This window comes from Vicia villosa, linkage group LG6, assembly GCF_029867415.1.
Source record: "Vicia villosa cultivar HV-30 ecotype Madison, WI linkage group LG6, Vvil1.0, whole genome shotgun sequence".
Classification (NCBI taxonomy): Eukaryota; Viridiplantae; Streptophyta; class Magnoliopsida; order Fabales; family Fabaceae; genus Vicia; species Vicia villosa.
Window position 1 is genome coordinate 120,337,956 of NC_081185.1, and position 25,175 is coordinate 120,363,130.

The 25,175-nt window shown below is 33.4% G+C and overlaps 1 protein-coding gene across 1 annotated transcript; it reads left to right on the top strand.

The window, feature by feature from the left end:
* The first annotated feature begins 516 nt into the window (after positions 1-516).
* On the top strand, positions 517-4,949 carry LOC131609773 (LRR receptor-like serine/threonine-protein kinase GSO1). The gene is made up of 2 exons (XM_058881567.1): positions 517-4,411; positions 4,500-4,949. The coding sequence occupies exons 1-2, from the start codon at positions 1,015-1,017 to the stop codon at positions 4,871-4,873; spliced, it is 3,771 nt and encodes a 1,256-aa protein (XP_058737550.1). The 5' UTR covers positions 517-1,014; the 3' UTR covers positions 4,874-4,949.
* Positions 4,950-25,175: the final 20,226 nt, after the last annotated feature.

Genomic DNA, 25,175 nt, shown 5'->3' on the forward strand with positions numbered 1-25,175 from the left:
AGCCCACAAAAGGCAATTTAATTTGATTATCCCTAATTTATGTGACCCTGAATGGTGATTGGAAATTAGGTTTGATTTTCCAAATCAAAGGTCACAATGTTCTCGATCAACCATGAATATGTTCTCCATCATATCTTAATCAAATATTGTCCTATGATAGCCTTGAGTCGATACAACCAACTTGACTCATCTACTACTTTAACTCAACCTTATTCTTCTAGACGAGTCGTCAATTAGGACGACCTATGTTAGGTCCAACCGATCCATCTGAGGTAATCCGAAGTAAAAAAAACATTCATGTACATTCATAATAAACTAAATCAATTATTTTAAAACTAATAAATTTTCTTATAAAAATAATATATTTAAAATGTAAGTAACTAAGTACAATAATTAACAACACAATTGATTTGGATATTTTTAATTTTTCTTCTTTTCAAACTAAAGACATCATAGAGTACAACCAAAATACCAAAAAACTTTAAAATGGAAAACGAACTGCCTCCTTTCTAATTGGGGTCTCCTTTCTTCAAGTTATTCATAGTAAGAAATCAGCCAAAAACCAAAACCCACAAATTCTTTATCTCCGTCGGTTCACCCAACCACTGTATCCCTCCGAATCTTCCTTACTTCACACTTCACCACTTTCTCTTTCATATTCATTACATCATTTTGACTTTCTCAAAATCTCAACCTCATCTTCTTCCACATTTATTACCATTTCATCCACCACCTCTACAATCTCCAATCATCTCATTCCATCTCCATGCACCATAAACCAATCACTCTCACTTTCACAACAAGTATATATGACTAGTTCCCAATGCATGCATGCAACAGTCCTATGCTATATGAATCAATGAATACTCTTAATTTTCTGCCACCACGCGTCTTCTCTTCTCACAATCCAAGAACAACCACCACCGTATTCAACCAACTCAATTAACTCTCATTTTCTCTTCACTTTAAATTTTCTTACTATCATATTCCAAAACACTTCATGCTACTCAAAAAATGGCAACAACAATGAAAACATTACCAACACTTTCACTTCTCTTGTGTTTCTTCTCTTTTGTTCTATTAGTCCTTTGTAGTGAAGATGAAATAATCACTAAAAATGTGCTTTTGGAGGTTAAGTCTTCTTTTGTGAATGACCCTGAAAATGTTTTAGAAAATTGGTCGGAGGATAACACTGATTATTGTACTTGGAGAGGTGTTTCATGTGACTCGTTGCATGTTGTGGTTGGACTCAACCTGTCTGACTCGAAACTCACTGGGTCAATTTCATCTTCACTCAGTCTTTTACAAAACCTACTCCACCTTGATCTTTCAACTAATCATCTTGTGGGTCCCATTCCACCTTCTCTCTCAAATCTCACTAAATTAGAATCTTTGCTTCTTTATTCAAACCAACTCACTGGTCAAATTCCAATCGAGTTGGGTTCGTTAGTGAGTCTCCAAGTTTTGCGAATCGGTGACAATGGACTCACTGGCGAGATTCCATCTTCGTTGGGTAATCTTGTTAACCTTGTTGCCCTTGGTTTGGCTTCATGCAAACTCACCGGTTTGATTCCGTATCAACTCGGTCGACTCACTGAGTTACAAAATTTGATCTTGCAAGACAACGAGTTGACAGGTCCGATTCCGTCCGAGTTAGGAAACTGTTCGAGCCTCGTCCGCTTTACTGCTTCTGACAACAAACTCAACGGCACAATCCCGAGTCAACTGGGTCAGCTCAGGAGCCTCCAGATTCTCAACCTTGCAAACAACACATTAACAGGGGAGATTCCGAGTCAACTCGGTCAATTGGACAACCTTAATTATCTCAGTTTAATGGAAAACAAGCTCGAGGGTCACATTCCACCGTCATTATCTCAAATGGGTAACCTTCAAAATCTTGACTTGTCAAAGAACAAACTCAGTGGAGGAATTCCAGAAGAGTTTGGTAACATGCATCAGTTGAAATTCTTAGTTCTTGTTGGAAACCCCTTAAGTGGAAAAATTCCAAAAACTTTATGTTCCAATGCAACAAGTTTGGAGACTTTATTGATTTCAACGAATGGACTTTATGGTGAGATTCCATCTGAGTTGAGTCAATGTAAGTCATTGAAGCAAATTGATTTATCCCACAATCTTCTCAATGGAACAATTCCTCTTGAGATTTATGATTTGGTGAATTTAACAGATCTTTTGCTTCACAACAATAGTTTAATTGGTTCGCTTTCACCTTCCATAGGGAACTTAAGAAACTTGAAAACTCTTGCATTGTATCATAACAAGTTGCATGGTGCTTTGCCTAAGGAGATTGGGATGCTTGGGAAGATGGAGATTTTGTATCTTTATGATAATCAGTTTTTGGGGAATATACCGAATGAGATTGGTAATTGCTCAAATTTGAAAATGGTTGATTTCTTTGGTAACCGTTTTGGTGGAAGAGTTCCGATTACGATTGGGAGATTGAAGGAGTTGAGTTTTCTTCATATTAGGCAGAATGAGCTTGTTGGTGAGATTCCGGCTACGCTTGGGAACTGTCATAAATTGACTGTGCTTGATTTGGCGGATAACAACCTCTCTGGTGGAATTCCTGCTACGTTCGGGTACCTCAAAGATTTGCAGCAGTTCATGCTTTACAACAATTCTCTTGAAGGTGGTATTCCGCATCAAATGGCGAATGTAGCAAACTTGACAAGAGTTAATCTTTCAAAGAACAGATTGAATGGAAGTTTGGCTCCGTTGTGTAGCTCTAGAGATTTTCTTTCTTTTGATGTTACAGGTAATGAACTTGATGGCGAAATTCCTCCAAACTTGGGAAACTCTATGTCTCTCAAGAGGCTAAGATTAGGAGGTAACAAGTTTTCTGGTGAAATTCCGAGGACGTTGGGAAAAATCGTTGATCTTTCTTTGTTAGATCTCTCGGGAAATTCTCTTACAGGGCCAATACCAGGTGAACTATCTCTGTGTAATAAACTTTCCTCTGTTGATTTAAGCAATAACCTTCTTGTTGGACACGTACCGTCGTGGCTTGGTAATTTGCCTAGTTTAGGAAAGCTTAATCTTGCATTCAATCAGTTTTCCGGGCCTTTTCCACTAGGCTTATTCAAGTTACCTACATTGTTGGTTCTTTCTTTGAATAACAATTCTCTTAATGGAAGTCTCCCTGATGGTATTGGTGATCTCGATTCGCTTAATGTCCTTAGGCTTGAAAATAATAATTTTTCTGGACCGATTCCTCGTGCGATAGGTAAGTTGGGAAATCTTTATGAGCTCAATCTATCCAGAAATGTCTTTAGTGGTGACATACCAAATGAGATTGGAAGTCTTCAAAATCTCCAAACTGTTTTGGACTTGAGTTACAATAATCTCTCTGGCCAGCTTCCATCTTCTCTTGGTTCGTTGTCTAAATTAGAAGCACTTGATTTGTCTCACAATCAACTCACAGGAAAAGTTCCTCCAAACATAGGTGAAATGATTAGCTTGGATAAGCTTGATATCTCTTATAATAATTTTCAAGGTGCATTGGGTAAGCGATTCTCACGCTGGCCGTCTGAGGCGTTTGTAGGGAACTTTCATCTTTGTGGAGCCTCTCTCGGTAGCTGCGGTGGTTCTTCCCAAAATAAGCTTTCAGGGTTAAGTGAGACAGCTGTGGTCATAATCTCTGCAATTTCAACTCTAGCTGCAATTGTGATACTTGTTGTTGCAGTTAGAATCTTCTTGAGAAATAGGCAATATTTTTGGAGCAAAGATAGCGAATTAGCCTGTATTTTCTCTTCCTCTACATCACAAGCAAAAAAGCGGCTGCTGTTCCCAGTAAGTACTGCTGGAAAACGAGATTTCAGGTGGGAAGACATCATGGCTGCTACAAACAATTTGAGCGACGAATTCATAATCGGTGCTGGAGCTTCTGGAACTGTCTACAGAGTTGAATTGCCTACCGGCGAAACCGTGGCTGTCAAGAAGATTTCGTTGAAAGACGAATATCTGTTGCATAAAAGCTTTATCCGAGAAATAAAGACTTTGGGCAGGATTAAGCATCGACATTTGGTGAAACTGATCGGTTGTTGTAGCAATCGAAACAAAGGAAATGGTTGTAATCTGTTGATATACGAGTACATGGAAAACGGAAGTGTTTGGGATTGGTTACACGGAAACGCTCTCAAGTTAAAGCGAAACCTTGACTGGGAGACAAGGTTCAAAATCGCTTTAGGGTTAGCTCAAGGAATGGAGTATCTTCATCATGATTGCGTACCAATGCTCATTCACAGGGACATCAAATCCAGCAATATATTGCTAGATTCTAACATGGATGCACACTTGGGAGATTTTGGATTGGCAAAAGCACTCATCGAGAATCATGATTCTAATACTGAATCTACTTCTTGTTTTGCAGGCTCTTATGGTTACATAGCTCCAGGTAATGATCATAATAAGCACTTTATTAAGGTACTTATAAATAAGCACTTATTCTATTAACACATGATTCACATTTGCTTATTTTTCAGAGTTTGGATACTCGCTAAAGGCGACAGAGAAAAGCGATGTGTACAGCATGGGAATTGTGCTAATGGAACTTGTGAGTGGAAAAATGCCAACAGATGAAGCTTTTAGAACAGGTATAGACATGGTGAGATGGGTGGAGAGGAACATCAACGCAAAAGGAACCGAGCGCGAGGAACTAATAGATCCCGAGTTGAAACCACTTTTACCTTTTGAAGAGTTTGCAGCATATCAAGTGCTTGAGATAGCTTTGCATTGCACCAAAACCGCACCGATGGAGAGACCAACATCAAGGCAAGTTTGTGACCTTCTTCAACATGTGTCCAAGAACAAAAAAGTGGAGTTTAAGAAGAAGATGGATTTGGATACTTACAACTGAAACTGTTTCTATAATGGATTGATGAGAAAGAGTTCTAACAAACAATCAAATATGCTGCTACTGTTATTAAGTTTTACTAGCTTTTGTTTTGATGTTTCTTCTGTTGTTGATTTCAATTAGTGATTATAGTATTTGAATGTGTATGTTTGGTTTCAATAGTACTTCAACTAATATGGTGATTGATGAATAGAAAGTTAATTTGATGCAGCAAAATTTCTATCTTGTCTTCACCTAATATTTCATGTTGCATATCAAATATTTCTTGATTAGTGTTGTGTATGGCTCATAGATTGTGACAAGTGGATATGGACGAATGAGTGAGAAATGTGTTCTATTGTTTAAGATTATAGTTTCTTTTCTCTTTCAAAATTTGTTGATGTTCTAATAATTGACTTAAAATGTGCTTGTAAGAATGTGCTAAAAATATGTTGATGTAATTTAGAATATGTTAAAAAATTGTATTTTTGTTTGGATCTTTTAGTAATTGTGTTCATAAATAGTAACAAACTTAGAATATTAGAATGTTTTTGAATGAGAGATTTTGTTTTCAATTTATATAATTTCTAGAAGGTAATTCAAATTCTATTGTTTTGATTATAAATTTAGAGTATTTTTAAAATGAAGAAGTTTTATAAAGTTTTTTGTTTTGATGAATATTTTGTGTATGACAAATTTGGTAAATTTAAAATGTCAACTAAATGGTAAGAATTGCAAATGTCTTTTTTACTTTATATAATGTGAACTTCATTTAAATTTTTACATATTTAATACACATTTAAATTTTACAAATTGGTCCATGTATATAATTTTTCAAATTTCATGGTCTATATTGATTTTCAAAAGATTACCTATATCTGTATTTTTTTGAATTTATGAAAATTGGTCCATATAAATTATAAAAAGGATTCTGCTAACTTGTGCCCCAAGAGTACATATTAATGATACTTTAATTAAAAAATTTGACTAAAATAAAGTCTTACTTAAAGTTTCAAAAAATTAATTGCATGCATTCTAAAAAACATTTCTATTAATGGTTTATTAACTTGTACAGTTGTGCTCTTATGACAAATGTTAGCATTTGTCTTATAAAAATTTACAAATTGTACTTAATTTTTTTAAATGGATAAATTACTGACTCAATAAAAAAACTCAATTGAAATATTTAAATTATTTTAAATTTTAATTTTTCCTAAAAATAAAATCCTTCATTACCATATTCAAATACATTATAAGGTAACTTTTTTCAAACCTATAGTATTAGTTTTTAATATTGTATATGTATTAGTTTTTTAGTTTCAGATTCTATTATGAATAAATGCTAAATATTGCTTTTAATATTGTATTAGTTTTTTTTTCATATCTCATATACTTGATGATGTTAGAACAAAATTTGTTTCTGCAATAAGTCTCTATATTTTGTATGTAACAATTTAGTCTCTAATAGTTTCTTGAGTGTGCAGATATTCTGTTCTAAGAGTCTGGATTGTTGTGCGTAAAAAGTTCATCAGAAACAAGCAAGGCGCCTTAGAAATACTATTTGCATATGATTCTGAAGAAACATCAGCAGTTCTGAAGAATACTGAACGCATGTGGAGTTACTGTGTGCTTCTCAAATAAGTTGTTGCTTCAGAAGTCACAAGTAAGCAGAAGATATAATTCTGTTAGAGCGTCTGCTCCAAGATCAGAAATCAACGTACAAAAGCGAGCTTTCAAGTCAAGTTCAGAAGTCAATATTTGTTCATCAGAAAAGCTGTTGCTTCTTATTTTGAAGACAAAGTCAAGACTCTGAATACATCAAAGGTCAAGCCTAGAATACAAGATCAGACTCAAGGATGTACTGAAGATCAGAATTGAGCTAATCAAGCAAAAGATCAGATATCAAGATCCAAGAATCAGAAGTTCCTTCAACAATGAAATGATTTGTTTCTCATATTAGTTGTTGCTTATATATCTGAAAACAATGTTCTAATTATTAAAGGATTCTTCTAAAACAAAGTTTGGACAAGCTACAACATCGCAGGACTGCTCCAAATCAGAAGTCAAGTATCGCATTTCAGAAGAGCTATTGCTGAAAGACGAGATTCTGACTCTTAGAAGTTAATGATTCTATACTTCACAACAAAATAGTTTATGAACTACACATCATAATCATTATCAGAAAGATGAAGACAAGTTGATATCCTCCAAGCTTACTACTTCAGAAACATAAGTACATTAAATAAAGATAAGATCAAGAAACTTAGTCAAGAAGAAAATAGTACAACAGTACATTACAAATTGCGCTATAGTCAAATGGGCGTACTATTTTACAGAAGTTGTCTGCCACCAACTCATAACAACGTATCAAGCTACAAGACAAAGGAAAGTGACATATTGTACTATCCACACATATGCTTGATTCTATCTGTTGGGAACTAGCTGTTGGAAATCAAAAGGACCTTCTTATCCTCCAACGTCTCTTTTGAGAGCTATAAAAAGAAGATCAAATCATCCAACTAAAGGTTAACGATGTTGACAACGCTGTTGTTGTTGTTGTTGCAATCACCGTTGATGTTGATGTCGTTGACATCACAACAGTTGAATCAATTTCCGCTGATGTAGCCATTGACGTCGTTGGTATCACTACTGATGTTACTGTTGCAGATGATGTTCATAATGCCATAATAGTTGTTGTCGTTGCAGTTGTTAATTGTCGTTTGGCTTGAATGGAATTCAACCAACACAGATTGACAAGAATTAACACATACAGAAAGAAGACAAATGCTCAGAAAATGATGCTTGAGAAGCATATGTCAGAAAGAGAAGCTAATGCTCATGTTAATCCAAAATGCTACTAGGCCAATTAGTTGATACTAATGCCTAAGTTGATATGCAGAAGCCAATCAGACCAAAGAACAGAAGAAAGAAGTCTACAAGATGCTACATCAAATTGTAATCATTTTCATCTTTGTAGAATTATTGTAAAAGCAAGGAGTTGTTGCTCAGAACTTGCTTAACACTTTTGTTTTGATATCTCTTGCAATTCAAAGTTGTGTAATCCGCTTGTAAGAAGCAAATATGTAAACAAAAACTTTCAACTATATGTTGAATGATCCTTGGGTGACCATAGTGTTAGTCAAAATTACTCAAGAAGACTGTGACAAATTGTCATAGTGAAATCTTCTTAGGAGACCGGGTAGGTCAGAGTCTTAAGGAGTCAATGATCATTATATCTCTTAGGGGACCGGGTAGGTAAGAATTCTTAGGAGATCACTAACATGGTTGGTCATTGTGTTAGTCATCGGCAGGTAGCTCAAGCAATTGTAATCAGATTGGTTATAATGGATTAAGACCATGAGTAAGGCAAAATCACCTTGGCAGGTGGACTAGACTAGCTTGATAATTTTCATGTGAACTAGCATAAACCGAACGTGTTCTTTACTTATGTCTATTATATTCTAATCATCATTCAGAGAGAAGCTCTAAGAAGACTTAGATTTCTAAGAAGGCGGAATGCTTTTAAGAAATGTTAAGCTTTTAATAAATAAGAACATAAAGCTTCTAATAGACAAGAGCCTCTCAAGCTTCCGCGTAAGAATTTTAATAAAGAAAAAATTATTAAAAATCTAATTCAACCCCCCTCTCCTCAATTTCTTGTGTTTTTCTCGACCTTCATATGATAGATTTTTCTTCCATTTTAAAATAGCTATCATTTTAATAATTTGTAAAAAATTACTATTTTGAATTGTATCCCTTAATTAGTCCTATATGTACTATTTACAAAACAATAGTATAAGTGTAGTATCTTTTCTCAATTTTATTGTATTTAGAAGATAGAATTTTAAGATAATGTAATTGTAAGTGACTTTAAATTATTTGATAAATTGAAAATTCAATTTTTGAATAAACATTAGTATAATTTTTAAAATGATAAAATTTATGAATTATTTTTTCTAAATTCATCTAGGAAATTTTATCAAATGTGAAATTTTTTGTTACTAATCTCTCAAATTTTATAAGCTGGTTCTTATATTTATTTCAAATTTTAAAAAATTATAAATTGTTCCTGTAAATTTTCAAAATTTTTAAAATAATATCTATTTATCAAATTTTAAATTCGAACCAAATTTTTAAAATTTTATAGAGATTGTCCAAAATATATAAGAGTGAAGAATTTTATCACTATGTCAAAATAAAATAATTAAAATTTTAAAAAATATATTTGAAATATTTGAATTGCTTAAAATTTTAAATATTTTTTTTAATTCTAATTATTTCACCTAAACATATTCTAAACGACATTTAATTTTTAAAAAGTGAGTATAATTTAAAAAAAAAAGTAAATAAATCTACTCCAAGTATTTATGATAAGAGTGGAAAATGAAGAGATCCTGACACAAATATAATTGTAATCTCCCTAATAGTTTACCAAAACTAGGGGTGTTCGCGGTGCGGTTTGGTTCGGTTTTGAGCATAAAAGTCAACCTAACCGCGAGATAAAAATGCATGCGGTTCGGTTTGGTTCGGTTGATTTTTAAAAAGTCATCCAAACCAAACCAAACCAAACCAATGCGGTTAGGATCGGTTCGGTTGACTGCGGTTTACACTATAAAATAAAAATGTACTGAAATAAAAGGAAAAAGGAAAGTAATTCAATGTCAATATAATATATGATATTATACCATACAAAAAAAATTATATTACAAGAACAATAGAGAACTAAAAATACATTATAAATGAAATACATATATTAGACAGTAGAGAATTATATATATATATATATATATATATATATATATATATATATATATATATATATATATATATATATATATATAAAATACAAAAACTAAGTGGATTATGCCAAAACTTAAGTTAATAAATTAATTATTAAAATTCAAAACGTTAGATGTGGCTGTGTTCAATTGAATTTGGAAAGATAATAAATTAATTATAAAAATTAAAACTTAAGTTAAATATGCGGTTTGGTTCGGTTCCGTTCGGTTTCGTGAAATAAAAACCGCAAACCAAACCAAACCGTGCGGTTCAGTCCAAAAACCATCCAAAATCATCCAAACCAAACGCGGTTTTTTTGCGGTTTCGGTTTGGATTGGTTCGATTTGCGGTTTTGCTTTTGGATTGGTTCGGATACGATCACCCCTAACCAAAACAATGGATTTGCTGCATATTTTCACTCTTCAGATCATGCATAAAAAACGCTTGAAATAATAGGTTACTTAATCCATAAACTTCACCTATTGGGTTACAGCATGCGTGAACCAGACTATTTATAATCCTTTCTCTTTTTTGGTTACATCAAAATTTTGAAGTGACGAGATGTAGGGGTGATCAAAACCAAACCAACCTAATGGAAAACTGCAAACCAAACCAAACCAAATCGAAACCGCAAAAAACCGCATTTGGTTCGGATTAGTTTGGGTCATCTTTTAACAAAACCGCACGGTTCGGTTTGGTTTGCGGTTTGTATTTTTTAAACCGAACCAAACCGAATCAAACCGCATTATGTTACAACCTAAGTTTTACTTAACTCACATCCAACCCAAACTTAAATTTATAATACCTTAACCTTATGATTACGAACAATTTTCTCATTCTTACACACATGATTTTAGTCCCGATCTTCTCAAATCTCTAATAGCATTATCACGCCTTCTTTGCCACATACATCTTCCCTCTTTTTCTATAATCTCTACTCTCTTATATTCTTTCTTTTTCACTTTCTCATTTCTATGCAAATGTTCTCTATTTCAGTTTCGTTTTTATCGCACATCTTCTTCTCTAATCATTCAACTCTTTTGTTTTTTCTTTTTCACCTTCACTAATCTCCCGTCTCTTCTATTTTTGTTTCATTCTAATAATTTTTATATTGTTTTATACTATTATTTTATGTTTATTATTCCACTTTTGTCTAATTTAATTTTTACAAATTAAATAGAAAGTTATTATCAAAATATGACGAGTTTTGCTGTTATTTGATAGTGTATGAATGTCTAAATACAAAGTTATGTTGTCATATATATGTATATGTATGGTTCAATAAAATATTTATAAAAAATCGAACCAACCGAACCGAACCAAACCGCATTAGTTTGGTTTGGTTTGGTTTGGATTTTTTTTAAAAGCCAACCGAACCAAACCAAACCGCACGATTTTTTCTCTTGCGGTTCGGATGATTTTTTTCGTCAAAACCGCCCAAACCGCACCACGAACACCCCTAACGAGATGGTTCCTTGTTTGAAGTAGAAAAAATCTCAGAATTCAAAAGGATTTAAAATAAATCAATTATATTTACCTTTCTTACAGTTTTCATCATTGAATTTATTAAGAATTAGGTAATTAGATTGTCTATAGACAATTTATTTTTTTTATGTTAAAAGTTTGACACATAAGTTGGGATGTGTTCTCCATTAATACTGCCCTAATTCATAGATTCAATTCTACAAACATATTCAAATTCAACCTTAAAAATTCGATTAATTATAAAATGACACTTAATCAAACTATCAACATTGTTTTTTAAGTAACACAAAAAAAAAAGCTTGCATAACTAATTTTTTTATAAAATATGAATGAAAATAGATACAATTTTACTATTATTTTTCCATATGTAAAAGTTGTATTTTAAATATGAAAATATAATACGAATTGAAGAGAGTATTGGAGTTAAAGATATTGAACTTGACTCGTCCTTTATTGATTCAAACTACATATTCACAAACTAACAAACTCAAAATAACTGTATTTTAAACATATTTAAGCGGAATAAATGAAGGTAAATTAATACAACCAACAAACACTCATCCTCCCTCCAACCAACACATACACATAATAATTTAAAATTCTTAGCTTGGAAAATATTAGAGAAAACCTCCAACCAACACATACACATAATAATTTAAAATTCTTAGCTTGGAAAATATTAGAGAAAAAAGTTAGGATTAAGAGGTTTTGTTAAATTATAAGTAGGTTGGGCAGAATTTGGAATTGGCAGCAACTGAAACAACTTAGTATTGAATCTTTCTTTCGGTACATAACAATTGATTTTTATATATTTGCTCCTTTCATGAAATTTTGCCCTTATAATTGTCGGGAACATGTGTTTGTTGTCTGGACACTTGAAAATCCTTTCGATAGGACATTGATGATCCCCTACCGACTTCGAAGCTTCGCTATTTCTCTTGGCCTTGACTCACTTTCTCAGCAGGCCTTATCCACCTTCCCCTTGGGACATTAGAAATTGGTTTGAATGTGGCTTTCTTGTTTTCCTAGAGATTTTGGATCCTTTGTTGCTGTCTGTGGGGGGACCCCCCTCTTGTCGAAGGTAAACTGATTTATGGTATCTTTCCAATTTTCTCTGCGACTGGCTATACGAACTCTTTCCAAGTTCTTGGCAGCTTTCCTATAAAAAATAGAACTGCACCTAGGACACAACATTACTTCTGATTTCTTTCTTTGACATCAGTGGAGAAACTCGGCCAAATTTTCATCAATCTTAAGTAGGGATGGCACCAGGGCGGGGCGGGGACGGTTTTTGTATTCCTCAAACCCGAATCCCAAATAAATCCATGTTCCCCGTCCTGAACCCCAGCGGGGATGAATAATTGAACCCCAACCCCGTCCCAAATGGGTTCGGGGATCCCCGCCCCCAAACTCAAATCTTGCCTCAAACCCAAATTTTGCCCCAAACCTAAATTTTGCCCCAAACCCAAAATCTGTCCCAATCTTAACAAATATTAACTTGTATTACAAAAATAAAATACAATCTCGAAGAATTTCAAACATTTATTTCTAATTATAAAATAGAAATGAAAGTATTAATTCGTTAATCATACAATTAATATTTCAAAATAGCAAAATCAAATAATACAAAATATAAAAACTAAATAATAAATTACAAATTGATATTACAAACTACCATCCAAACAAACACATAGTAAAAAATATTCTACATTTCAAAATACCAACAAAACAACCACATAACTAAGAATATTCAACATCATTTGTCAATGGAAATTGCTAACAAAAATAGATAAGTGGCCAGCACCAATATTGTCTTCTTTCTTTCTCTAAATGTTATTCTCCATCTTCAAAGAGGGAAATAACACCACTAGTCAATATTTCAAACTACCATCCAAACAAACGCATAGTAAAAAAATATTCTACATTCGAAAATACCATCAAAACAACCACATTACTAAAAATATTCAACATCATTATCGACGGAAATTGCTAACAAAAATAGATAAGTGGCCAACATCAATATTATCTTCTTTCTTTCTCTAAATGCTATTCTCCATCTTCAAAGAGGAAAATAACACCACTAGTCAATATTTCACCTATATAGAAAATACACATTAAAATAAAACATTAATAATAAATAAGAATAAAAAGTTACTCTTGTATTCTAATAACAAATTGATTACTAACAAGTCAATTGGTTGGATGGATAATTGGATACTTACACTCCGCACTAGAAATTAGTAATAAATAAATCGCTTCACACTTCATAATAAAAATTTAAAAATATGTGTTTCACACTCCATATTAGAAATTAATAATAAATAAATCAAAGGAAAATTTTACCTTCTTCATTGGGCTCTATTTCATCGAGCAAAGTAGTGTAGTCATTGCTTAACTTAGAACTCATACCACCTAAAAATATTAAACAAAATACAATATAATTAGTAATCAATTAACAAATACAAAATTATATGTCATTTCATAATGTATAAAAAGTGACAGAATAATATAAGAGCATACCACTATTTTCAATACTCCATAACCAGCTTCTAGCACACATCAAAGCCTCTAAAGTTGTCCATGAAGTCGATTGCGACGCGGGATTAAAATATGACCGCTAGTACTGAATGCGGATTCTGAAGCTACTGTAGAATCATAATCATCTAAACCATCATTAGCCACATGAGTAGATCCCAACACTAGTGAGTCACCATAATTCTCTTGGTTCAACTTCAATTGATAATCAGCAACTAAGTCATAACATAGTTGTTGAATCCTCTTAACTTTCTCAAAAGAGTCTTTTTCATACAATTTTTCATAATAGTATTCAAGTAACTCCATTTTGTATCTAGGATCCAAAACACTAGCAATTCCCATTATATCATGGGTCACACTCCAATATTTATCAAATTTTTGCAACATCTTTTTAGCCATTTCTTTGATTGATAAATTGGAAGAGTTAACCCAATCAAATATTGTCAATTTAATCTTACAAATATCAGGAAAAAACATGTTAGTAGTGGGATACTTAGTGCCAGAAATGATTTCAGTGATTTTATTGAACAGCTCCAATCTTTCACAAACATCTTTTGCAAATTTCCATTGTGAACTAGTTGGAACACAAGTGTCACGTAGCCTTAACCGAATAAATATATCCTCGTACAAAATAGCAATGTCAAGCATTTTATAAGTGGAGTTCCATCTAGTTGGACAATCTAAACTTAAAGTTTTAGTGCAAGAAATTCGCAATTGCTTAGCTGTCTCCTCAAATTTTTCTTTTCTTTTAGGAGTTTCTAATAAGCTACACTATCTCGAATCTTTTCTACTCCATCTTTCACTACTTCTAAACCATCCTTTACTATCAAATTTAATATGTGTGCGCAACAACGCATATGAAGTAAAGATCCATCCCTCAACAAAGTACTTAAATGTAACCTCTCCTTAATTTTGTCCATCATAGCATCATTTGTGCTACAATTATCTAAAGTGATAGTTGACAATTTTGTATTGATATTTCAGTCCATTAAACACTTAACTAAAGCAGCACAAAGTCTATCACTTGAATGAGGAGCAGGAATATAAATGAACCTAGCATATAATAAAATTCAAAATATGAAATAAATGAAGCTAACATATTATATTTATCCTTAAACTAGACATAACAAATTGTAATTACCTCAAGATGCAACTCTGCAAATTCCAAGATCCATCAATATAATGTGCAGTAACAGCCATATACCCCCTTTTTTTATTACTTGAAGTCCACATATCTGATGTAATCGTCACTCTTGCTTGAAGACTATCTAATAACTTTGAAGTTATTGTCTTCTCAAACTCGCACACTTTAAATATCTCCTTCTTGATAGTATTTCTACAAGGAACATGAAACAATGGTTGTGATAACACGAAAATGTATCACATATTCGGTTTGATTTACATAGATTATGTATTTATTTTATTTTAATTATGTTGGTATTATGCTGGTATTTTAATGTGTTTTAGAAATTTAATGTTTACAAGGCTCGCTTGAGAAAAGGAGTAAAAATGAGAAGAAATGAAGTAAAAAAAGATAGAAAGTATAGAAGAAAAGAAGAGGGTGAAGAAACGAAGAAACAAGATGAAGTGGACGCAAGGCCCAAAGGCCCAATTGGGCAATTGACGCCCGTCAACAAAGGGGTGACGTCCGTCACACCCTCCCCCTGCCGTCCGTCATTCACTTTAAAAGTGTGTGGCGATAGTCACACACTCAGACGCGCTCGTCACGCCCTAACTTCCTCCTATTTTCCAGCCTTCCTAATTTCTCTCCGTGAACTAAGTCCTGGAGACGGAAGCAACTAAATCTCCTTCTATATTTTCTCAACCTAGCAGAACTTGAGCAATATAAATACTCGGCATTTTACCAACAAAAGCTCTCTCCTGGATTCCACCATTTTTGTTCAGAGCTGTGTTTTATTCTTAGTTTTTAGGCAGTAAGTTTACCATGTAAAAGTGGTAATTTCTCACATTGAGGAACTACCACACCATTAGATTTAGTTTCTGTTTTCTTTCATTTCAATTCTGTTACCTAATTGTCAAATGTCGGCATGTTCTAAATGTGGTTCCTGCTAATGTACGCGGAGATAATTTCATAAGTTAATTCCAGTTTCTTTTATTTCATCATTTACAGGTTTCATTTTATGCTTTCTTATTATTTTCATTTATCATCAATTTCCATGTTCTTCTTAATTTTAACCCGCATGTTTAATTTATTTACGCTTAATTCCATATCCGGCTATGAGTCTGGTGTGTGAGGACCGTCGTCTCCGACAAGACTTGGTAATTATTGTGTTGGCTTAGTTATTATTATAAAATTATATTTTGGTTTATGTTTTTAATATTAATTTAGGTAACCTTGTCACGATAGTGAAAGGTTACCTATCACAATTTCGTCACGAGAGTGAGAGATCTATTAAGGTTCAAACCGGCACTGCGAGAGCGTGGGGGGTCGAACTAGATATTGAAAACTAGGCATTAATCCTAAACACAGTGAGAGCGATTTAGGATTAATTAGAACTTGTTTCGTTTTAAAAACGCGTTCCTTGATTTAAGTGGGCGAGCGAGAGCAAAATCCTACGATTAAAGAGCGTGACTTTATTCAAGAACACGAGAGTGTGAGGTTTAGTCTTTAAGCTTGGAGATGTTTTCATGTTGGCTGCATTTGTGGTAAAACATACCTGGGTGTTTAATGTCTTGACTAATGTCATGACATGATTTATATTGTGTTATGCAGGTTCCATTTGTGTTTAGCTAATACAGGTTCTGTTAGTGAATGTCATGACCGATGTCATGACATCCTTGTCTGACAGCAGAGACTGTTGTATTTTATTAATGTGTTTCCTGATTTATCTCAGGCTACTATTTAGGAAACTATATATTGTGTGCTGAATATTTCGTCTAGAAGATTTCGCTGACAGCACATTCTGTAACAACCAGATGGCGTGTAAATTAGGTTAACTTGGTTAACCCTAATTTGATTAATGAAAAGCCCAAGGCCCAAGAGCTGCATATAAGAAGAATGCAATCGTAATTTGGAACACGGAGAGAGTATTTTTAATTGTGAAGAACCGTAGTTCTGTAGCTGTCTCTTGTACTCTAACCAATTGTCTTTTGATGATTGTATTGGAATAGGTTGTTTGTTAATTGTCACTCTAAGCTTTTAAGCACGAGTGTGTGTCTCTTGATTGAAGCTTTTAAGCAGATCAAGGTGTGTTTTTGAAGTGTATCTTCTCTCTGAATTTGTTTAATGTTTGTTTGTAATCACTGCTGTGATTGAGGGGGAGTGAGTGGAGATACTCAGGTCTAGAAATAGATTGGAATTTCATTAGTTAGGTTTTAAGTGAGGAGTTGTAAATGGGGGAGTTTAACTCCGAATTAATTCTGCTTATATTGGATTCCCTCCCTGGCTTGGTAGCCCCCAAACTAGGTTGTTTGAACCGAACTGGGTAAACAATTTTGTATGTTCTTTATTGTTTTTATGTGTTTCTGTTTTAACGTTTTGTGCTGTGTAATTTTGGATGTCATAACATCCAGTACGACATCAAGCGTAAGTTACTAGAATTTTCAAAGCTAATATTTTCTACTAAATATGTTTTCAACATTTTTAATAAGCCAACAAATTACAGAGTTCCCGAAGTACGCGGAATCCATGTTTCGGTCTCTCTTTTCTTATATTCAATTTAATATTAGTTTTATTTCAGTTTTAGTTGTTAGTTTCCCTTTTATCAAACATTTGTTAGCCTTAGCTTTACAAAGAAACAATAGACTATAGTAGGTTGACAATATTGGTCTCTGTGGGTTCGACAATCTTTTATATTACTTCAATATTTCCGTGCACTTACGGACACATCAGGTTATAGAGAAGCAACAAATCTTTGAAACCAAAATGATCTACAATTGAAAGTGGATACTCATGCATAATTATTGCACATGCAAGCTCTTTCCTTGATTTTTCAGCATTATAAGTACCAACTTCTAATTCTTTCTTTCCTTGCAAGCTCTTTGGCATGAGAAATGTTTGTCCTTTTGTAGTCTTGTTCTCCTGAATTTTATGATGAATGCATGTCTCCATAATTTGAAGCAAGTGTTTTGTTCCATTGCTCGATTTTCCACCAAGAAATTTCTTGCAATATTTACATTGAGCCTTATCCTCGCCATTAACTTTCGCCTTTGTAAAATGATCCCAAGCCTTACTCCTAAGCCTTCCTTTCTTTGTTTCTGCCAATGCCTCTATATTATCACATGTATCTATTTTATCAATTGTCTCATCATTAGGTGTTTCAACTGTTTCCTTCGATGGTGTTAGTCCATTAAGCGAAGAGTTTAAACTTTCTTCCATACCGGGAGCTACTTGGTGTGCACTATCTTGTGAAATAAGTGGGTCAACGTTACCAACATTTTCCATGTTTATCTCCTGTCGAGTTGTTCAAATTAAAAAACTAACTAAATGCAATTTATATCAACAATAACTCATTAAACAAACAATCTACCATTTTAAACTACAAATTAAGCCATTAGTCAAATAAAACCGATAACTAAAAAAACAATTTACAGTAGAGAATTCCATTTGAATATACTAATAGTAAATACTTGGATAAATAACCAAACCAAACCATAAAAGCATAGTCACTATATTTTAAAAAATATTTAGTCATTAAATTTTAAAAAGAATAGAACAACAACAGTCATTATTATTCATTTGTCTTTAAACCAAACCAGATTCCTTTCCATAGATGGTAGAATGATTATATGGCTAATTGGCTATATGAACCTCTTATGTTTATCTAAAATCTAAATGAAGCAATTTAATTTATTAAAAAAAGACAAACAACTTTTTTTCTTCAAAAAAGATAAGAAACAAAATGGTTGAGATTGAAATTATAAGAATAAAAATAGTGATATAGATATAATTATTTGTTACACACATAAAAAGTAATGATATCTCAACTCTCAATATGTATATATGCCTTTCATTACAATAGGAATAATTTTGCTGTTAGTATGGAAAATTCGTACATATATTTTTAATACAAATTTAAGCTTTTAAACACTCTAATAAAAATAATATGGTGCTTACAACTAGGGCTGGACATCGGCTCGGTTTGGTTCGGGCCCAAAACCTTAAACCGGACCAACCCACGGGTGGAAATGATGAACCCAACTTCCGACCGATTCAATATTTGGTTTTTTCGAGTCCGGTTTAAATCGGTTCGGTTATATACATCGGTTAATTTCGGACTTGAATAATTTGATTGGATATTAAACAGTTTTTCTTTAGAACTTTCTTTATTACAAATTGGACCTTACATTAACAGTTAATTTATATATTTTTTATTCGTCCATAATAAATATTGAGATTTTTTTAATTTTTCAATTTTATTACTAATAGGTTAATTATCAAAATTAGATAAATTTAAAAATATATAACTAAATGGCTCATAGATATTAATCCATTTATAACATTTTTAATCCATTTATAACATTTTAATAATTCTATTTTGAGGATGTATTTCACACTGTCCATGTCAAAGGAATTTCACACTGTCCATGGTTATCTCATAAAAATTCCAGATCTTCTCATAAAAATTCTAATTTCATTCAAAGGCCACACAATCCCAACTCGCTTCTCTGATGGAGAGAAAAAAACCAGCAGCAATCTTGTTGACAATTTCTTCAATCTGAACAATGGTTTCAAAGAGAAAGAAATCAATACTCAAGTAACAGCTTTTAATTATAAGGAAATTTAAAAAATAGTATAGATCTAAACAGAGAAACCTTTTGAAAAGCTTATTTGCTTATAAACTAACAGATTAAAAAAGTATTATTTTTAATTAAAATCAATTAATGAAACATTTTAATATCATTTTAATATCACTGATCTACATTAAGGAATCACAGATCTACAGAAATAATACTTGTGAAACTAATATCTCACATATTAGAGAGTATCATTTTAATATTTTAGATTCAAGAATAAAAAACTAGAGTCATATAATCACCTTGGTTAAAGGTTATAGGGGTTTCTCTCTAACAACCTCTTCATTTTGAAATTAACTTCATATTCTTCATCTCACAACAAGTATTTAGTTCTTCTGAATACTGAATCTTCAAGATTGAAAATGAAATCTTGGTTAGGCTGTGGAAAAAATACAAAACGCATCAGAAGGAAATATAGGAGAGAAAGATAGTAAAAACACATTCAAAATTAATCATCAAAGATATGAGGTAGAGAAGAAAGGAACCACGGAGAAATACTACCAATACTACCTTGTTGAGTTTCTGAATCAGAGAGAAAAACAGAGACAAATAGTTGTATTTGCTCACTAACCTTACTAAGGGTGATATATATAGCTAGGTTAATGTATACTGGGCTTCAAATTTTACCCAGTCCAGTATTAACAACAACAGAAATAAATCATTTGCGGTCGGATTCAGTTTTCGTTGGGTTGATTTGGCCGAACCGAACCGAACCGCTATTATCCAATAAAAGCCTAACAGACCACCCGCTGGACCCGAAACCCGAAGTTAACCCGGCCGAATCCATTCGGTTTGCAAGGGGTCGGACGGTTAGCACCGGTTACATTTATCTTGTCCACCCCTACTTACAACAATCACATTCTTCTACAAACACAATAAAGTTTTAAGATTTAGAAGTAAAAATAAGAGATTAAAACTTACAGCAAAAATAATTTTGATGAGGATGTCAAAATGGTGATGTCGTTAAGATGGTGATGTCAACAATTTTTCAGTTGTTGATAAGGAAAAGGAAAGTTCAATGATAGTGGGAGTATTGAAATATTAGAAGAGACATTACTGAACCATTAAAGTTTGTTTTTAGAATGTTAAAAGTCTATTATTTTTTTTTAAAAGTCTATTATTTTTAATTAATATAGCCAACCGTAAATGTATGTTCTGCAATGGTTCGACTTCAATTTTTAAATTAACCATCGTATACAGTGTTTTAAAAACCGGACCGGACATCAAACCGGTGAGGATACTGAGTCACTGGTTTATTGGTCGAACCACTGGATCATTGGTCGAACCGCATGACTAAACCGGGTTAAACCGAATAACTCGGTTGAATAGACCGGTCGTTATAACAAAATTATATATGTATAAAATATGTCGAACCGGATGATTCAGTCTCTACAAAATATAACTAGCACTTAAATTTTTTGAAAATATCATATTATAGAAAAATTCACAAGTTCATAATTTAAATTCAAATTTTACACATAGGTATCACACACAATAAAATAGTACATAATTATAAAATATAATTGCAAACAAAAGTTTAATTGCAACATAATTTAATTGAATAATTTATAACAAAATAATTTCATATCTACTAAATTTAATTTCAATAAAATAAAAATTGTTTCAATGTTGGGATCTCCTTCTTCAATATCAAAATCATCGGTAACAAAATCAACCGCATCTGCAACAATTTTTTATTATTTTATTTTATTTATTTTTATTTTTATTTTAATTTTTAATTAAAATAGTCAAAACGATGTTTTTTAAATTTTTTAAAATTAAAAAAATTAAAAAAATAAAAAATGCATTTAAACCGCCGGTTCACAAAAACCGCCGGTTTTCTCGGTTTTAGCGGTTTTGACCGGTTCACACCGGTTCAATGACATTTCCGATCCAGCTATTGAACCAGACCGGTTACCTGGCCGGTTCTTGATTCGACCGGTCCGACCAGCCGGTTCGGTCCGGTTTTTAAAACACTGATCGTATATGTCTAATTGATAATCAGCAATTAATTAACGAGAAGTGGAAGAGTTAAAAATATAATGTATGATTTTATGAAAAATACTATGATTTTTTTAAATAATAATAATATTAATAATAATAATAATAAACGGGGCGGGTTCGGGGATAGGTTCGGGGTGGATACTACACTCCTCATTACCCGCCCCGTCCCCATATTTAAAAATCGGGGAAAACCCAAACCCAAGCACCAGGTGACACTATAATTTTGCTATCTATGACCATCAAGTCGAAAATAGCGTCGCACTTGGTCACGTCGAAGGTATATGTTCTCTTAGGGAACTTGTCATTTTTATTTGGTTCGATGGGATTTTTCCATTTGACGGTGTGAGTAATTAACATACATAAGGTGACCCTTGTTTTAGCTCGTCCAAATTAACCTCATTTTCGTCGACACCACTGACTTCGACTCAGATTCTTGATCATTTTCATCTATGTTAACGTAGGCTACCTTTTCTTTTCTACTATTTTTATTCGCCCTAACCTTTTCTGACTTCAGGCATTCCACCTATTGAATCCTATCTGTCAATTGGGCCATATCTCTCAGACCTTGGGTGTCCAATTTCTTCCTGGTACAATAATCCAAACCCTCGGCATCCATTTCGACTAACTCATGCTCAGACACTTGCGTAAAACATCTTGTCTTTAGGTGTCAGAATCTATTCAAATAATCATCTATTGGCTCAGTAAACTAGTACTTAACTGATCTTCGACTGCCCTATGAAAAATTGTTCATGGAAAAACCTTTCCAACCGAGTCCAATCATGGATAACGTTCGCTGGGAGTGTCGTGAACCAAGTGAAAGTGCTCTTCATAACAGAATTAGGAAAATACCTCATTCTCAAGTGTTTATTATTGGAAATATCTCCAGCCTCGGTCAAATACCTCTCTATATGTTTGACTGTAGACTAACTAGTATCGCCAAAAAACTTAGTAAACTTCAGGACTTTCCATCCCCTGGGAAGTTCAGTTTGTATGACTTATTCGGACAATGGGGAGACATAGTTTGGCATGAAAAGGCCTACATTGATTCCATTTTGTGCCATGATTCTTTAAATCATGGCATCCAGATTATGCTCTCCTGCCAAATTGTCTTGTCGAACATGGTGAACCACTTCGTGTGCTTCTTGGCCTTGATTGACCAACTCAACTCGCAGGTGTTTGACTTCTCTAAGTACTGTTTGTTTGACCACTCGGGGGGTGAACTGTTCCCCTGGATTAACCTCGATCGCCTCGGGCACAAAATGATGTCCCTGATTAAACTACTCCTTTGTTTTAAACAGGCATAATTGGTTGTGGTTGTATGTTAGGTCAAACTCGCGCTTGAGAAACGCCAAAGAAATTCCCAATTCGAGCCATCGGTGCTTCCAGTTGTTGACTAGTCTGATTCGTGTACTGAATTAGAGGAATAAAAGTTGTACCCATCTATCGGAAGCATATTAACCATATCGTGGTTGCTTTCGTCCAATTGTTGTCCTAACGCCGCTACAGAATTATTGGTGAAAGTCGAATTGCCTGGGAAGAAAGACCCATTCCTGTAGACATAAAAGTTCGACCTAAGTTGTTAACGGTCGAGCCCGACCCTTGTAAAGGAGAAAAAGTGGTAGTCGCCTGGTCAGCAAATGTCAAAGGGTTGTTATACAGGTATGCCAATATTGATGTTGGCATACCATAAGGTTGTTCTTGTCCATTTAAAGGTATCATGAAATTGGGCATGAAGGGTATAAAATCACTAGCCGATGACGACTTGGGGGTTACAAGATGGCTCTTTGTGGTCGTTGGGAACAATTTCGCCCCACTTTGTGTTGTCAACAAAATATCCGTTGTATTGTCTATGGAAGCGACTGCATCAGTCGAATTCGCAGCGACAGTGCCTTCCCCAGTTGTATTAGTTGGTTGTTCTCCATTGTTGTTATTTCTTGGATTTACCATCCTAGTATACTTTCTTTTTGTTCTATTAGGGTAATCTTTCAAAATTATTCCACTCCTCAACCTCATGCACAATAAGACTCATAAGTTTTAAGAACGGGGAACTTTTCTATGCAAACTAAAAAGAAAAAATAACTTTGACATAAGGGTTCCACTGGGCGTGACAATTTTTTTACCCTGAATTTTGGTAAATAATCTTTAGTCTCTTTATTAAAGGTTACTAGGGAATCCTAGGACATAGTGCCAAAGTCTTATCAATTTTATGTTTATTTGTGGTGATGTATATATTCAATTTGATTAAAAACGTTGACCGAAACTTAAGTCTTAAGACCAAACTGATTGGAAAGTATAAAGTAAAGAAAAAGGGTAAAATATTGACAAAGGAATTAAGAAAGAAAAACTTTAAATTTGAAGTAAAAGTAAATTAGCTTGAAATTTATAATATGAAACACATACATACATTTTCTAAATAACACTCTTTTTTCTCTTTGGCTTAGGTATTTTGAGTGTCTTAAGAAATGTAACAAATGTGGACCCCTCAAACTGAAAACAAAAGCTACTTATATAGAGATCCAAAAATAACCGTCTATAACGGCCGACTAAGAAAATTTTGCCACGTCTTTTAATTCATGCAACATTTCGTCCCACAAGCCTCCACGTGTCTCTGAAAAAATCGTTTGTCCTTATCCTCTGAAGCTTATCTCGACTAGTATTCAAAGCAATAATAGAACTCAAAAACTTTCTAAGTCCTTAGAACTGCATGACTTCGACTATCCAATAAGAAGATCCGACAAAGAACCATGGGCATTATACTTCGACGAACCCAACTAAACGCAACAAACTTCCAGGCCGACCAAGACTGCTTTGATCGACAACATAGGCATCCATACCTCTACTTTCAAGATACTGACCCTTATGCCTTGTCTTACATATGTGTCAAAAATTCCAAGGTAACAGTATCTGGAATAAATATTTTTAAATAGCTAAAAATGCATTCATGTGTGTTTTTGGAGATGCATCTCCGAATACACCCCATAAAATTTTTACAGATGCATCTCCAGACCAATTTTTGGAAAAAAATTGGGTGACACATTGATTTACGAAGGATGATGTGATTTAATATGCGTGTGAAGATGCATCTCTAAAACACCTGAGGGCTATTTCAAGTTTTTAGAGGTGCGAGTCCACCCTAAGGGTGTAAAAAAATTCTCTAAGATTATTAGATCTGAGCTAATGGCCTATCTTCCTTCAGGTTTTAAAGCCCAATCAAAAAAGAAAGTATTATTGAAGTGTTGTGGAAACTCAAAAGGGTAATTTATTTTTCCACCTATATACCTTCTCACAAAGCCTTGGTGAAAATCCAAAAATGTCCCTAGAGTTTTGAGGTGCATATCCAGAAGAATCCATTTCCCACAAAATTGAATGCAAAAGAGTGAGTCACTCCTATTATACTTAATTTTAGTTCGAAGTTGCATCTCCAAACGTGTATTTGGTATTTTTTTTGAGGTGCATCTCCAAATACACCCCCTTAGTATCTAAAATACAAACGCTTAATTCTTGATTTCCCCTCACTTTTCGAAAACGTAATTCAAAGATGCATCTTTGAATGTGTTTTAGGGTTTGTTTACATATGCATCTAGAATTAAACCTTGTTTTCAATATACTCCTTTTCATATTCTGAATTAACCATTGTTGCCTGAACAACAGAGTCGCCACCAAAATTTATTTATCCCAGGAGGGAAGGAAAAATATCGAGAAAACCCAGAAGAAAGAAAGGATAAGAAAAGGTCTTATGACCAAAGATCGGGTAACGAAGTCGATT

Bases quoted from the DNA above. Each gene is read 5' to 3' on its own strand.
- LOC131609773 (XM_058881567.1), top strand. From the start codon at position 1,015: ATGGCAACAACAATGAAAACATTACCAACACTTTCACTTCTCTTGTGT. The intron at 4,412-4,499 runs GTAATGATCATA...CTTATTTTTCAG, and splicing joins TTATGGTTACATAGCTCCAG to AGTTTGGATACTCGCTAAAG.